General features: G+C 42.7%; 1 protein-coding gene across 1 annotated transcript in view; it reads left to right on the top strand.

Moving 5' to 3' along the window:
- The window catches only part of ZZEF1 (zinc finger ZZ-type and EF-hand domain containing 1), a gene marked incomplete in the record, with an annotated part of 722,361 nt that overhangs the window by 656,684 nt on the left and 49,008 nt on the right, over positions 1 to 16,669 (top strand). Inside the window, 2 exon segments of the mRNA XM_053707503.1 lie at positions 12,290 to 12,388; positions 13,218 to 13,383. Of these exon segments, the coding sequence (XP_053563478.1) occupies positions 12,290 to 12,388; positions 13,218 to 13,383 (265 nt within the window).

The following is a 16,669-nucleotide window of genomic DNA, read 5'->3' on the forward strand; positions in this document are numbered from 1 at the left end:
TGTACAGGAAAGTGCCTTTTTGTCTTCTGGGAGAAGCTGGCACTGAAAGGGTTAAAGACCCCAGTCATTCTTTGCCTTTTGTCCTAGGAGGTTGGCAAAGAACTGTCAGAAGTTTTTTTTTTATACTTTAATTCAGTTTATTTAATTTATTTTTATATTTTGTCTCCTATGGAGGGTGCTACCCTTCGAAATGAGACGGGAGTTTTAAGTAGTCCGGTAGGTCTCTCGGGTGAGGGCCTGGGCTAAAGTGAGAGTCCGGAGATGCAGTGGGAGCTTCCCCTGCGACACCATCCTGACTCGTATTCACAACTCATTTTCAGCACTTGGCGTTGCCGAACTTCGCTTCGCTACCTGCTGTCCTCTCTCAAGTCCATGGCGGAGGCGCTGCTACTAATTCGTCACACTTGAAGCGCCGTTTTCCAGTTTCACGGCGTGGATTTCAGTAACATCGTTTAATTTTATTACGTTGCTGTAATGTAATTTGTTATGACAGTTCAGTATGAGCCTCATTGAGGCTCTTTCTGCTTTGATCTGGGAATCAAGGGATTATTTTCCTTATCAGGGGGATTAGTGAACGGGATGGGGTTGTTTATCATATTATGTGATCATCCTGCTTGTGTGTGGGAATTTGGGCTCTGAGGCTGAGACATGTATGATTTTGCTAGGCTTGACCTTGAGCTACGATTTTCCTTTCCTCAGACTTGCTAGTTTGTTCTGTGGGGCCTAGTTTTGCCGCCTTGTGAGTGGCGCGCTTTTTGGATTTCGCGGGGCATCTGGTAACCGTGCTTGTTTACGCTTTGGTGGATCTTCTCTCCCTTCCACATTCCTGACCGAGTGGCGACGGAGGAAAGCGTCTACTCCCTAAGGCCTGGTCATAGGAGGTGGTGAGTGCCCCAGCCATCGTGGGTGTCAGGTGCCAGTTTCTTTTCCATATTGCATTGTTATATTTAAGGTCTTAGCAATGGAGGATTCTAATGCAGAGACTATTTGCCTATCTGATTCAGAATCGTCCTCAGATGAGGACTGTAATTTGGTCCTGTTATCGCAAGTCTGCCAATCTTGTCTCTCGTGCCTGCATTGTGTGCAGGGTCCCTCGGGCTCAGGGGACCCTGGACCTTCTGGGCCATCGGCTCCTGGGGGCTCTGTTCCTCAGGAGGTGCCTTCCCAACCGCACATTCCTTTTACCTTTGCGGGTGACCCTAATGTTAATGTCTCCTCCGCGCAGGGTGGATTTTATACTCCGGAGATGGCGGGACATTTTCGTTTTAATATTTTAATGGCGTTGATTTGCGTGCAGGATCCTGAGGTTTCATTGCAGTTATGTGCTTGTCTGCCTATCCTGGGTGTTCAGACGGTGAATGGCATCATTGAGTTTCCCCCAGGGGTGATTGTGCCCCCATGTTGTTCTTTTTGCTACAGGATTGTGCGGCTGCACGTCCTATTGCGACGTCTGTTTTATTTATTGGGGGATCCTTTACTGTATCATCAGGGATCGTCTCAGGGTTCTTTGCGGTAGACTAATGGGGTACGTTTTTCTCTGGGCTGTTTAATGTGAGCTTTCCCAGTCGTTTTTCTGAAGGTTCAGGTACTACAGAGACATGGTTCCTTCTGGGCGGATGCCCTTGTTTGTTCTTTTATCTGATATGGATATTTACTTCTGGTTTTTTTTTTCTTCCCTATGGGAATTCTGGGATTGCTTGACTTAATTTCTTTTATAGAAATTGTTCCCGGATTTTGTCCGGAGTTATTTGTGTGCTTGTTAGTGACGCATGTTTTGCCTTGCTGGTCGGTTCACTTAATTGTTTTTTCATAAAAAAAAACTACACTAATACTTCATTTAGACCTGAGGGTCTGGATGTCGGAAGTGCTTGGGCTGGTCCGTGGCAGTTCTGCTTCAGACACAGGGCCGGTGGTGTATCACTGTGTTCCTTTGCAGCCCCAGTGGAGGGCTGTGGTCCTTGGTACTTTGTAGCGGTTCTGACATTAGAGAGGCTTTTTGACTCGTGGTCATGGTCTAGTTTGTTCGATACTTGGACTCTTTAGGGGTCTGGCACAAGCTTGAAGGAGATGTGGCGTAGTGTTTCGCTACGTCGTTCCTGCAGTAGAAGGTTGTGGGATTGATCTCGGACATAAAGCGCCTGTCTTCTTATTTGAAGTATCCTGGTGTCCGCTATTCCTCCACGGCGGTAGTCGTTTTTCTCAAGGGCCCTTCAGAGGTGGTTGGTTTCACTATCTTCGCCTCTGGGAGCTTTTATGCTCGGTGGTTCTCCTTTTTGTTAGGGCTGCCACTAGCATTCGTAGGTCATTAAGTAGCCCCTTTTTGGGGTTTAGGAGCAGGTTGACCTCTGTCCTAGGATTCTAGGGTCCGTAGGATTAAGTGCTGCGGTTTTTCATCGGAGTGTCTACTCTGCGGAGATTGTCGGTTGGTTCAGACTCTGGGAGTTTTGCGTTGGGTCCTTCCTATTAGACTCAGTGGTGTGGATCTAGGGCTCCGGCTGTCTGGTTCCTCCTATCTCGTTGTCCCTGGGTTCTTCCTTGGAACTTGGATGCTCGGTGTGTGGGTAATCATCCTCATGATTACAGAGGTTTGGGGACACGTATTTTTTATCTCGTGTTTTCCACCAGGGGGCTCTTTTTGTCTCTCTGTAGAGTGATGGGTTTCGGTGGTCCGTGGTTTTTCGGAGACGGGCTGGCCGTTGGGATTCCTATCACCCATTTCTTAGGTGGCTTTTCTCAGGGTTCTAGTCGTATTTTGTTTTTAGGTGACCGTTTATTCCTCCCTGTTTTCTTGAGTGGAGGTGTGTGCTGGTTTGCTGATTGTTGCAGCCTGTTGGCTTGTCTAGCTACCGGTCAATGGATGGGTTGTGTTTGCATCACTGCACTAATCCTAACTAACTTTATTGGCCGTGTGAACAGAGTTGCTATGGCGTTCGGCTCTGTGGTCTGTAGTGGTTGGGCTGTCTTGGTTGTACAAGAGCAATGTTGGGTATTTCTTTTTCTTGGAGGGCTCTGCTGTTGCTCACACCACTAGTTTCTCCTTTCTGTCTGGCATCTGTTTCATTGACCATCTCTGGATTTGATACTTGCTGGTACGGCACCCCCAGTCTCCTGTGGTCTGGGGTGCGTGACTGGATTTTGTTTTTTCCGGTTAGCTGGTAGGGGTTTTTCCCTTGGTCCCTGCTGTTTAGCCATTTGGACGCTGTATGGTCCTTGAGATCTGTTTGTTCCCGTTGGGTTTTCTCTTTTATTCTGCTGCTGTTCTTGTCATTGGGACTTGGGTCAGTGTACGTCTGCCCCCTGGAGTGAGTTGTCTTTTTGACAACTTGTTTTTTTTTCTTCTTATATTAGGCTTGTGTTCCCTTCAGGAATGGTTTGTCGGTCCCCTAGTTGGTTGAGGGGCTGCGGCTGGGCTGTTGCCTTGAGAAATTGTGTGCTTGGAGTCCGTGATCTCGGTTGCGTCTATTCGTGGTGACCGTTCATGTTCGGTGACCTGTTGGCAGATTTGCGTCAATGGCGCAGACTTTTGGTTTTTTAAAGGGTTCTTGTTCCCGGTTTTCGGACGAAACGGGGTCTTTTTGTTTTTGGAATGTGTTTTTTGGGTGGTGGCTTCATGTGGTCCGCCTCTTACCCTCCCATTTTAGCATTCTGTGTCCTCTTTGGCGTGGGTATAAATTTCCCATAAGTAATGAATGCGGCTGTGGACTCTTTCCCATTAGGAAGAAAAACATAAATTATGCTTACCTGATAATTTTCTTTCTTCTGTGGGAAAGAGTCCACAGCCCCCTGCCCGTTTTTGAGGCGTTGTTTTTTTGTCTTCTGGCTGGTTCCACTGGCTGAATGACTGGGGGATAGGGGAGGTGGGAGGAGTATTTAAGCCTTTGGCTGGTGGGTCTTTGCCTCCTCCTGGTGGCCAGGTTCTTATTTCCCATAAGTAATGAATGCAGCTGTGGACTCTCTTCCACGGAAGAAAAGAAAATCATCAGGTAAGCATAATTTATGTTTTCCTTAGACGTCCCAAGCTTTAATGGTGTCACATGCAGTGCCCTGCGGCTCCTCTCAATCTCCTGGAGGAGTGTATTTACCTGCAGATTTTACCTAGAGAGAATAGCTGTTCTTTTCAGTATTAATGGACTAAGCTAGATGCTTACATGGAAGCTTGTATTGACACTGTGTCAAGTACGGCATCTTATTGGTGCAATGCGTTGTCTGTTTCCAATTTGGTAGAGACTCTTTTGGAGGAGATCCAGTGCAGAATAAAGGCTCTTGAGCTAGCCAATTCTTTTATTTCTGATGCTGCCATACAAGTTTTTCAACTGGGAGCCAAGATATCTGGCTTCTCTGTGCTAGCCCGCGGGGCGTTGGGAACAGTGGATTGTTCCTCTGAGTCCAAGTTTCTGGTGCTTCCGTACAAGGGTAAGACTTGTTTGGTCCTGATCTGACAGGAATAGTTCTGATATAGGAGTGGAAAAGGGTCTTTTCTATCACTGAAGACCTTTAGGAGTTTGCCCCTAATCCAGGATCGGTCCAAGTGGGTGGTTGAATCTCTCTGTTTGTCTTCAAACATGGATACAAGATGTCCCAAATAGGCTGGGGGCATATTATCTCTAGGTTACTACATAGTAGTCATTCCTTCTCTCCTTTAGGAAAGTTCCTTCTCTCAATTTAATCTGCAGGCCAGATAACAGTGAGGCATTTTTGTAGTGTCTTTGGGACTCCTCTCCGCTGTGAGTGATAGTTCCAGTTCCTGTTGGGAACAGAGTCTAGGATTTTATTAATTCCTGAAAAAGAGGGAATTGTTCGTCCTATGGTAGACCTAAAGTGTCTCAAGCTGTTTCAGGGTACCGTTCTTCAAATGGAAACCAGTGTTCCATTCTTCCTTTGATCTAGGAGGGTCAGTTCATGCCATAGCCCTGGAGGACCCGTATTTTCAAGTCCCTGAGTTTTTGCCTTTCTGTCAAATACTTTCAGTTTGTGGCTCTTCCCTTTTGGTCTTGCCATGACTCTGAGATCCTGGACATTATAACAGTTCAGATGCCATCTTTTCAACAAACAGACTCTCATACAGAGATCTTGTTGTCTGTCTTCATTTCCAGGGATGGAAGTGAATCTGAAATTGAGTTGCCTTGTTTTGGCTACAGGGTAGTTTCTTAGGGACCATATTAGTTTCCTTATCTCTGAAAATATTTTTGACAGAGGTCAGAAAATAGAGGATTCTTTCCTCTTGCCTCTTTCGGCTCTCTGCTGTTTGGCTCCTCAGTGGCTCCTATGTATGGAGGTAATTTATCTGATGTTTGCTTCATTGGACATCATCGCTTTGCTCAATTCCATCTGAGAGTCTGCTTTTATCCATGTTCAGGTAGTGGACCGGGTAATTGCGTGGCTCAGTCTCCGAGGATAGATCTTCCCTGTGAATCAGAGAGGGGAATTGGTGGTAGAGCTCTCGCTTAGCTTGCGAGAGGTAGCGGGATCGTGGCCCGCATTCTCCAGAATCTTCTGGGTTTTGCAGGAGCATCTGTCTCGGGGGAAATGCTTCTGGAGATCTTCCTGAGTAATAGTGACCATGGTCACTAGCCTGTTGGGTTGGTGACTATTGACTTGGGAGGAGTCTGTTCTCCACATAACCATCTTGGAGTTGAGAGCAATCTAAAATGCTCTGATAACTTGGCCTCAGTTGTCTTATCCGGTTTTTCAGGTTCTAGTTGAACAATTCTTCTCAGTGGTTTACATTAACCACCTGAGAGGAACCTGGAGTTCCTTTGCCATGATTGGCGTGGATTGTTCGGTGGGCAGATGCTCTCATTCGTCGTTTATCCACTATTCACATTTCAGGAGTGAATGCCGGGAGCGGACTTCTTGAGCAGTCATATTTTTCATACCGGGGAGTGGGCGATTCTCCTGGAGGTGTTCTCCAGGATAACCCTCAAATGGGGGGTGCTGGAGTTGAAAATGGTAGTACACCAAGATTCAAAGTTATGTTAAAGGTCAAGTAGCTGCTCTGTTAAATACCTTGGCGCTTCCTTGGGATTTCATTCTGACATCCCTGTTCCTCAGTTTGCTCTCCTTCCACGAGTCATTTCTCGTATCAAATGGGAGTGAGCATTGGTATTTTGATAGTTCCTGCACAGTCTCGCAGGATCTGGTTTACAGACCTAGCGGAGATGTAGTTCTTTTACCTTGGGGGTTGTTCCTGAGGAAGGACCTTCTAATCAGGGTCCATTCTTTCATCCAACTTTTGTTTTTCTCTGAAGCTTTCTGCTTGGAGATTTAATGCTTAGTTTTGTCTAATTCTCCATTTTTAGTTATTCACAAAAATAAGACTGCACTTCGTACCAAACTTTCTTCCTAAGGTGGTTTCTTCTGAAACTATCAATCAGGAGATTGTTGCTCCTTCTTTGTGTTTAGATTCAGATAATTCTAAGGATCAACTATTACATAATTTAGATGTGGTCAGAGCATTGCAGTTCTATCTTCAAGCTATTAAGGAATTCAAACAATCTTCGAGCTTGTGTGTTCATTACTCCGGGACTACAACTGTAGCTTTGGCGTCTTGGCTCACTCAGATAATTCACAAGGCTTACTTGGTGGCGGGAAAGTCACCTCCTAAGTGTATCATTGCTCATTCTGCAAGATCTGTTGCAACTTCCAAAAGGATGCATCTTTGAAGCAGATTTGCAAAGCTGCAACATGGTCTTCTCTGTCTTCCTTTTCAAAATGTTACCGCTTTGATGTTTTTGCAAGCAGCTTACGGCAGGAAAGTCCTTCAGGCCGCAGTATCTTACATATAGGAACTGTCCGGTAAATTGTCACTCCCATTCCGTAACATGGACTATCTGCTTGAGTATTAATCCCATATGTTATGGAGCCCTATGGACTATCATCATTTTACAAACGAAAACATAATTTATGATTACCTGATGATAAATTATTTTCTTTTGGAATGATGATAGTCCATAGGCCCCGCCTGTTTCCATTTTGCGCTACAGTTTTAATTGACACCTCTATAGACCCTGCTTTGTCTTTCCTACCTATATGTTTCCTACCTATATGTTTCCTATTCTCTGCTTGGCTATACATTGAATTTAATAGAGATGGGAGGGAATTTAAGCTCCTGTGTGGGTTCTTGGCCTCCTCCTAGTGGCAGGAATTATATCTCACATGTTATAGAGCCCTATTGACTATCATTATTCCGAAAGAAAATAATTTATCAGTTAAGCATAAATTATGTTTCTTTGTTAAGACACAGTGAGTCCACGGATCATCAAATACTGTTGGGAATACCACTCCTGGCCAGCAGGAGGAGGCAAAGAGCACCACAGCAAAGCTGTTAAGTATTACTTCCCTTCCCACAACCCCCAGTCATTCTCTTTTGCCTTCAGTGCAAGGAGGCGGTGAAGTATTAGGTGTCTGTGTAAATTCTTCTATCAAGATTTATTTTTTATTTTGAAGCCAGGACAGGCTTGCTCTGATGTTTCATCACAATCTGGGTTTAGCTGTACTCCACGGTAGTCTCTTCAGCAGGGCTGTGGTAGCGTTAAAGCAGTTTGGAACTTGTGGGGTGAGCCTCACTGTGTTTTCCTAACATCTTGCTGCCCTATATCAGAATGCCAGAGTAGGCTTACTGTGTTCATTTATTTTGTACCAGGTCTCTGTGAGGAGCGGTTTCCTCTCATACCAGGGAACTGTCCTCCTGCCGGACAGTCAAGAATGCAGGTAAGTGCCATTTTTATTCTATAATTTGTTATGGCACTTCATCACATATCTGCTCTATGGGGTTAATCCTGGGGATCAGGGTTTCTTTGTGGCAAGGGCAGGGTACTATGTGGCAGTAGAGTTTGGGAATAGTACAAATGTTATTTTTCTCTATTGGTGGCTCAGAGTGGAGTGCTTAATTGTGCAGTCGTCTTTTGTGGTGGCTGTTAGTTGAGGTAACGGCTGTTTTTGACTAGAGGTTTCTTAGCCGTTTCCTGGCATGACGCCATTATGGGGGCGTGTCTGTAAGTTGCTGTGCACCGTTTCTCTTGGCGCTGTTTTGTGAGGGATTCAGTCACTCTGCTGTTAGCTCCTGCATCTGTCGCTCTCTGCATCCTGAGTTGTGGATCGAAGGAAGCTGCAATCCATGTCGGGAGGAGCAAATGGGTACTTTAGCATACTGCAGAGGTGTAGAGGTGCTGGGGTCCCGTTTTAAAGTATTTTTTTGTTGCAAAAAAATTTGGTTTGCGCAAGTTAGAGGAAAATTCTTAAGCAACTTTGAATTTTGTTTTTTAAGGAGACAGTACCGTTAATTATATAGTAATTAAACAGTGAGTTGTGTATAATTTTTTTGTGCAAATGGATTTAGAGTCTAATCCTCAAAGTCTGTGCCCATGTAGAACCCCCTTTACCTTTTTGCTGTTCTTGTATAGAGAGAACTCTCCTATATAAAGACAAGCTTTTTGTTTCTGATCCACCATTCCCTCAGGAAGATGCTGTGCAGGGGTTATCACACTCTATCTCTAATATGCCCCAATCTGCAGCTACATCACATGCAGTGCCCTGTGGTTCCTTACAATCTCCAGATGGAATAATTTTAAAGGCTGAAATTGCAGCCCAGGTATCTTCAACAGTATCTGAGGCTCTAGCAGCCATTCCCATGCTGCAGGGGAAACGTAAGAGGAAGTATTTAGTATCAGATAAGGTATCAGAGCCTGTTCAGGCTGATCGAGCTCCTCTTTCGCATAAATCGGAGGAGGAAGATACTTCGGTGGCCTCTGAGAGTGAAATCTCAGTCTAGGATAGTGTAATTCCTTAATCTGACACTGATATGGTCTCCTTCAGGTTCAAGCTTGAGCACCTCCGGTTATTAAAGGAGGTTTTAGCTACCTTTTACGACTCTGATACGCCTATTGTTGTCAACGTTAAAAAGTCTAGCAAGTTGAATAGATACTTGATGTTCCCTCTTCTGTAGAGGTGTTTCCAGTGCCAGACCGTGCCACAGAAATTATTAGCGGGTGAATGGGAGCGACCAGGAATCCTCTTCTCCCCATCCCCTGTCTTTAGGAAGATGTTCCCAGTAGCTGACTCCTTCAAGGAGTCGTGGCAGACGGTTCCTAAGGTGGAAGGGGCGATTTCCACTTTGGCTAAGATAACTACTATCCCTATTGAGGATAGTTGCTCTTTCAAGGATCCTATGGATCAAAAGCTGGAGGCTTTTTTAAAGAAATGATATACTCATCAGGGGTAACAATGGCAACCGGCAGTGTGCATTGCTAAAGTAACCAGTGCTGCAGCCTATTGGTTTGACGCTTTGTCTGAGTCTTTGCAAGCTGAGACTCCCTTGGAGGAGATTCAAGATAGGATTAAGGCTCGCAAGTTAGCCGACTCCTTTCTATCGGACGCTTCCTTGCAAGTCATTAAGTTGGGAGATAAAATATCTGGGTTTGCAATTTTAGCACGTAAGGCGCTATGGCTTAAGTCTTGGTCTGCAGACGTTTCTTCTAAATCTAAGCTTTTGTCTATACCCTACAAAGGGAAAGACCTTGTTCGGTCCAGCTCTGGCGGAGGTTATCTCCGATATCACGGGCGGTAAAGGATATTTTCTGCCTCAAGACAAAAGAATAATTTTCGTTCCTTTCGTAACTTCAAAGGTAAGTCTTCCCCTGCCTCTACCAAGCAGGAACAATCCAAGCCCTCGTGGAAGCCTGGTCAGTCTTGGAACAAGGGGACGCAATCCAAGAAACCCGCAGCTGATTCTAAGTCAGCATGAATGGTTTACCCCCGATCCGGGATCGGATCAAGTGGGGGGCAGACTTTCTCAGTTCTCGCAAGCTTGGGAACGAGATGTTCCAGACCTGTGTGCAGTGGACTTAGTTTCCTAGGGGTACAAGTTAGAGTTGAAGACCTTTCCTCCCAGGGGCAGGTTTCACCTCTCAAGATTATCTGTAGACCAAATAAAGAGAGAGGCATTCTTGAAATGTGTTCAAGACCTTTTCCTCTTGGGAGTGATAGTGCCTGTTCCAAGTCAGGAACAGGGTCTCCGGTTTTACTCAAACCTGTTTGTGGTTCCCAAAAAAGAGGGAACTTTCAGGCCCGTTGTAGATCTTAAGTTATTAAACAAATTCCTCTGAGTGCCGTCCTTCAAGATGGAGACTATCAGCTCCATTCTGCCCCCAAGAGGGTCAATTCATGACAACCATAGACCTGAAGAATGTGTACCTGCATGTTCCCATTCACAGGGACCATCACAAATATCTGAGGTTTGCCTATCTAGACAAACATTTACAATTTGTAGCGCTTCCCAGAATTTTCTCAAAGGTCCTGGGAGCTCTTTTGACGTTAATTTGGTATCAGGGAATTGCAGTGGCCCCTTATCTGGCCGACATTCTAGTTCAGGCACCATCCTTGCAACTAGCAGAATCTCACACAAAGATTTTGTTGGCATTCCATCGTTCCCACGGTTGGAAGATCAATTTGGAGAAAAGTTCTCTTGTTCCGGCTACAAGAGTGACCTTAGGGACCATTATAGACTCTCTAGCAATGAAAATGTTTCTAATAGAGGTCAGAAGAACCAAGATTCTGTCCGCTTGCCTGTCCTTACAGTCGGCACTCCGACTATCTGTGGCCCAATGCATGGAGATAATCGGGTTGATGGTGGCTTCCATGGACATAGTTCCATTTGCTTGATTCCATTTGAGACCTCTGCAGCTATGCATGCTAGCTCAGTGGAACAGGGATTATTCAGATCTATCTCAGAGAGGTGTTCTGGGTGAAGCAACAAGGGACTCCCTTCGTGGTGGCTGTCGCAGGAACATCTGTCCAAGGGGACGTGTTTCCAGAGACCCTCTTGGGTAATTGTGACCACTGATGCAAGCCTGTTGGGTTGGGGAGCAGTCTGGGACTCGTTGAAGGCTCAGGGACTTTGGTCTCAGAAGGAATCTGCTCTCTCCATAAACATCTTGGAGTTGAGAGCGATCTTCAATGGCTTGATGGCTTGGCCTCAGCTGGCCCTACATTGGTCTATCAGGTTCCAGACGGACAACATAACCTCAGTGGTCTACATCAACCACCAATGGGGTACTTGTAGTTCCTTAGCCATGAAGGAGGTGGCACGGATCATACAGTGGGCGGAGATTCACAATTGCTCTCTGCCATCCACATTCTAGGAGTGGACAATTGGGAAGCGGATTTCCTGAACAGACAGTCTTTCCATCCCGGGGAGTGGGAACTCCATCCAGAAGTGTTCTTCAGGTTAACAACCAAATGGGGATTACCGGAATTAGATCTGATGGCGTCTCGTCAGAACACCAAGCTTCCAAAGTACGGCTCGAGGTTGAGAGACCCTCAAGCTTTTCTGATAGATGCTCTGTCAGTTCTTGGAACTTCAGGTTGGCATATCTATTTCCTCCGTTTACTCTCCTTCCGCGAGTCATTGCTCAAATCAAGCAGGAGAGAGCATCGGTAATTCTTATAGCTCCTGCGTAGCCTCGCAGGATCTTGTATGCGGATCTAGTAGAAATGTAATCTCTACTTCCGCTGATGAAGGACCTACTTCTTCAGGGGCCCTTCCGTCATCCAAACTTAGTTTCTCTGAATCTGACTGCTTGGAGATTTAACGCTTGATTTTAGCTAAGCTTGGTTTTTCTGAGTCGGTCAGTGAGACGATGATTCAGGCTCGTAAGCCTGTCACTAGAAAGATTTACCATAAGATATGGCGTAAATATCTTTATCGCTGTGAGTCTAAAGGATATTCTTGTAGTAAGATTAGGATCCCAAGGATCTTGTCTTTTCTCCAGGAAGGCCTTGAAAAGGGGTTATCTGTCAGTACCCTTAAAGGTCAGATTTCCGCTTTATCTATTCTGTTGCACAAACGTCTGGCGGACGTGCCGGATGTACAATCCTTTTGTCAGGCTCTGGTCAGAATCAGGCCTGTGTTTAAATCAGTTGCTCCACCTTGGAGCCTTAAGTTGTTTCTCAAAGCTTTACAACAGCAAAATTTGGAAATGCTTTTAATTTTCGAAGTTACCTCTTAAATAATGTTATATAATTCTGCACTGTGTGCTGAATTATATACTGTAACATTATTCTGAACCTTTACTGTCCCTTTAACAGCTTTGCTGTGGTGCTCTTTGCCTCCTCCTGCTGGCCAGGAGTGGTATTCCCAACAGTAATTGATGGACTCACCGTGTCAAGAAATAAATAAATTTATCAGGTAATTATAAATTTAGTTTTTTTTATTTATTTTTGTATTTATTTATTGTATTATTATTATTTTTTTAAGAAATGTAAAATTAATTTAGCATTTTTCTTTGAACAGGAGACACATTATTCTATAGGTTCACCTCTGACATGAGCTGTACAGAGTGGGGTTATAAGTTCACTGTGGCTGCTGGACATCGTGGAAGATTTCAAACAGGTTAGTTAATGTTCAGGTGAACTTTCCTTTTTATTATTTATTATCATTATTAATTCATTATTATTAATTAAGCTCAAATTGATTTGTTCATTTACATGTATCTTGAGCTTAATGTGTTTGCTTATTTTACCCTAATGTGTTTACATGTTTGAATTGCTATTCAATTTTTGTGACCTTGAATTTACATTTATCTGTGAATATAATGATACTGTGCATCTATCTTTTCTTTATATTTTCTTTTTTTTATCATATTTATTTTTTTCTTATGTTGCTGCCTTTTTAATATTTTTTATCATTTATATCTTTATTATATACTCTACATTTGGCTAACCAAATAGTCTTCATTGTTGTTCTTCTGTGTTTGCTTTTTTACCATTGCACTTGCCGTCTCTGGTGTGACTCCTCTTCACCCTAGCCTGCTTATAATTATATTATATTATATGCTTTATGTTTGTTATTTGCAGTGATATATACAGTGTGTCCATTCTAGTTGTCCAATATGATTTTACATCACAAAAAAAAATATTTCCCCAACAGACTGAAAGAATTATACACTACATTACCACATCATAAATTACAATAGTATTGCTATTAAAATGACAAATTATTAACTAAAGGGGACAGCCCTTTTGATAAAATAAAAATATCAAGGCATGTTTTGTTGCTTAAACTTGGAGTTTTATGGACTGGAATACACAGAGCACACTACTATTAGCTTGTCATTTCATATAATCACAGTATTAGTTAAGTTTTATATTGATATTGCATATACATGTCTTTTTTTTATGTGTAAGATCGTTATTCTAATTTTGGCTATTTTCTGTTTAAGGTTTTGAAATTTTAAAGCAGATGCTTTCTGATCAAAGAGTTGTTCCCCATCTTCCTGTATCCAACATCTGGGAGTGGCAGGTTGGAGTTGCATGTCGGCAGACTGGCCACCAACGATTAAAGGCTATTCACTTACTACTGAAGATTTTACAACTTAATCCTTTAAGGTATTGAAATAACCTGAACTTAACAGGAGTAGCTCAGATAGGAGGCAATAGTTAAAGGGACAGTTTACCTAAAAAATGTCTCCCCTTTAATTTCTTCCCAATGATCCATTTTACCTGCTGGAGTGCATTCAATTGTTTACAAGTAGCTCGTTTACCCTTATTTAGGCATTTGAAATAGCTGATTTAGCCTTTGCTTTCCCCACCTATTCTGACAGTTTCTAGACTTAAAGGGACAGACAACACCAGAATTGTTTTTTTTTATAAAAGATGGATAATCCCTTAATTACACATTCGCCATATAATATAATAATAAATACGTGTTTTACCTCTGTAATTACCTTGTATCTAAGCCTCTGCAGACTGCCCCCTTATTTCAGTTCTTTTGACAGACTTGCATTTTAGCCAATCAGTGCTCACTCCTCTGTAAATTCACGTGCATGAGCTCAATGTTATCTATATTAAACACATGAACTAACGCCCTCTAGTGGTGAAAAACTGTCAAAATGCATTTAGTTTAGAGGCGGCCTTCAAGGTCTAAGAAATTAGCATATGAACTTCCTAGGTTTATCTTTCAACTAAGAATACCAAGAGAACAAAGCAAAATTGGTGATAAAAGTAAAATAGAAAGTTGTTTAAAATGACATGCCCTATTTGAATCATGAAAGTTTTTTTCGGACTTGACTGTCCTTTTAAGTCAAGGCTATTGACAGGCTATGTAAACACAGATAGAAGAAGAAATTACACTCCCGGTGGGATGTAGAAGAGATCATTTTCAATTGTTCTCTCTAAGTATTGGGCTTTGGTATACAGACAAATATAAGATAAGGAATCAAGTGTGTGTACACAAAGTGATAACAAAATACGATCTGATTTTACCTGCAAGCTCAACCCATTGTAATCGGCTGTGGCTTAAAATCGCAAACCAGCTATTTCATATACACAAATAACCCAGAAAATGCAATTTCTCATACATTTCTTTCCTAAGATATGGTGAGTCCACGGAATCATCAATTACTAGTGGGAATATCACTCCTGGCCAGCAGGAGGAGGCAAAGAGCACCATAGCAAAGCTGCTATATATGTCACTTCCCTTACCCATAACCTCCAGTCATTCTCTTTGCCTGCGGTGCAAGGAGGAAGTGAAATTTTGGTGTCTGATCTACAATCAAGATTTTTTTATTTTAATGCCGAGTAGGTTTGCTCTGATCTTTCTTAGCCCATGTCAGTCTCTTCAATGGTGGCTTTTAAGCAATTGGGAACTTGTGGGGTACAATCCTCACTGCATTTTTCCAAAACATTTTGCTGCCCTATTTAGATAGCCTAAGTACGTTTATTCAGTCTTTCTGTATTTCCAAAGGTCCATGTGAGGGATGGCATCCTCTCAAACCAGGTGAGCTCTCCTGCTGCTGGACAGATAAATATTGAGGTAAGTGCCAGTTTTTTTTTTCTATGTAGCAGGGAAAAATTTGGCACTTATTCAGCTGAAACGCTGCAAGGGGACGTTTTTATTATTATTCCTGTCAGGGTGCAGGTTTTTATGGCAGTTTTTGCAGGCACTGTTAGTGTGAGGAGTTATTTATTTTGATGGCTCAGTGAGGATCTGTTTTTAGTAACCGATTATGTACTTTTTGGGGGGTTTTATTGTTTGTTTTTAAGCCTGTTTTTCAAGAAAGTTGTTTTAATAAAAAAAAAATGGCTTGTCAGCTGTAGGACCGCACCTTTTAGGGAGGTTCTGATTCTGTGATGTCAGGTTTTTTTGGCGCTTTTTTCTCTTCCTGTAAGAGTGAGGTGCCCATATTTCAGATGGCTCTGCTGTTTAGAAGGCTTCTTGCTGTTTTTGCTTCTCTGGAAATTCCGGATTGTAAACGGGATAGTTTTTTTCCTCAGTTTGCTGCGGGTTGCAGGACAGGTAGGGCACCTCAGTAATTCTGTTGAGGTGTAGAGTGTTGCCTGGGGTATGTTTTCTTGATTTGGTAAATTTAAAGGGAACATTTATTTAAGAATGTTTTTTTGGTTCTGTATTATATCCTTTGTTAAAGAATTAAAACATTTTTAATTTTTTTTTATTTGCTTCTTTTTGTATTATGGATCAGGAGGCTGTGCAGGATGTTACCTGTAGCTTATGTTTTGATGCCCAGGTGGAACCCCCAGTACCTTTTTGTTCATGTATTGAAAGAACTAGCTTATAAAAATAGACTTTTTAACCCTGAGATATTATTAGCTAAGGCGGATGCTTGTTCAGGAGCCTCCTGTTTCAGATGTGCCGCAAATTTCTCCTCAAGTGTCCCAATCCTATTCATCTGCACATGCAGTGCCCTACATTTCCTCTCATGCTCCATCTGGAGTTATTTTGCAAGATATTACTGCCCAGGTATCTTTTGCGGTATCTAAGGCGCTGTCTGCTTTTCCCATGCTGCAGGGAAAACGCAAAAGGAAATTTAAAGAAACAAGTAAGTAAGGTTTCTGATCCTGAAGTGGCTAATCAAAGTAGTTTCTCTCAGAAGTCTGAGGATGTAGATTCTGAGGGTGAAATTTCGGATTCGGCAGTATAATTCATTCTACTGATGCTAAAGTTGTGTGGAAGGCTTGCTTAAAGGGACATGAAACCCAAATTTTTTCTTTTATGATTTAGAAAGAGCGTGCAATGTTAAACAACTTTCTAATTTACTTCTATTAACTAATTTGCTTTATTCTCTTGATATGCTGTGCTGAAAAACATATCTAGATATACTCAGTAGCTGCTGATTGGTTGCTGTACATAGATGCCTCGTATGATTGGCTCACCCATGTGCATTGCTATTTTTTCAACAAAGGATAGCTAAATAATGAAGCAAACTAGATAATAGAAGTAAATTGGAATGTTGTTTAAAATTGTATTCTCTACTTGTATCATGAAAGAAAATTTTTGGGTTTAGTGTTCCTTTAACTAAGAATTGGTTTAAACATTTATTTTTTCTGTACCTCTGATTTCGCAAATGCTATTAAATGTACAGATTGGTTTGTACTTCATGTCTCCAAGGATGTTGCTGTTAAGGCACTGCCACAGCTTTTTCCTTTTGTGTCCCAAGCCTATATGGCGTCACATGCAGTGCCCTGTGGTTCCTCTCAATCTCCTGCAGGAGTGTATTTGCTTACAGAGGTTGCAAGCTCAGGTATCTTCTGCGGTATCTGTGGCTTGGTCTGTTTTCCTTTACTTCAGGGAAAAGGCAAGAGGACATTTTAAGTCTCAGATAAGAGGGTTTGTGCTCCACATGCTGCTTTGCAGGTTTGTCTTCTTCCAAGTTAG

This window comes from Bombina bombina, chromosome 3, assembly GCF_027579735.1.
Source record: "Bombina bombina isolate aBomBom1 chromosome 3, aBomBom1.pri, whole genome shotgun sequence".
In the NCBI taxonomy this organism is placed as follows: Eukaryota; Metazoa; Chordata; class Amphibia; order Anura; family Bombinatoridae; genus Bombina; species Bombina bombina.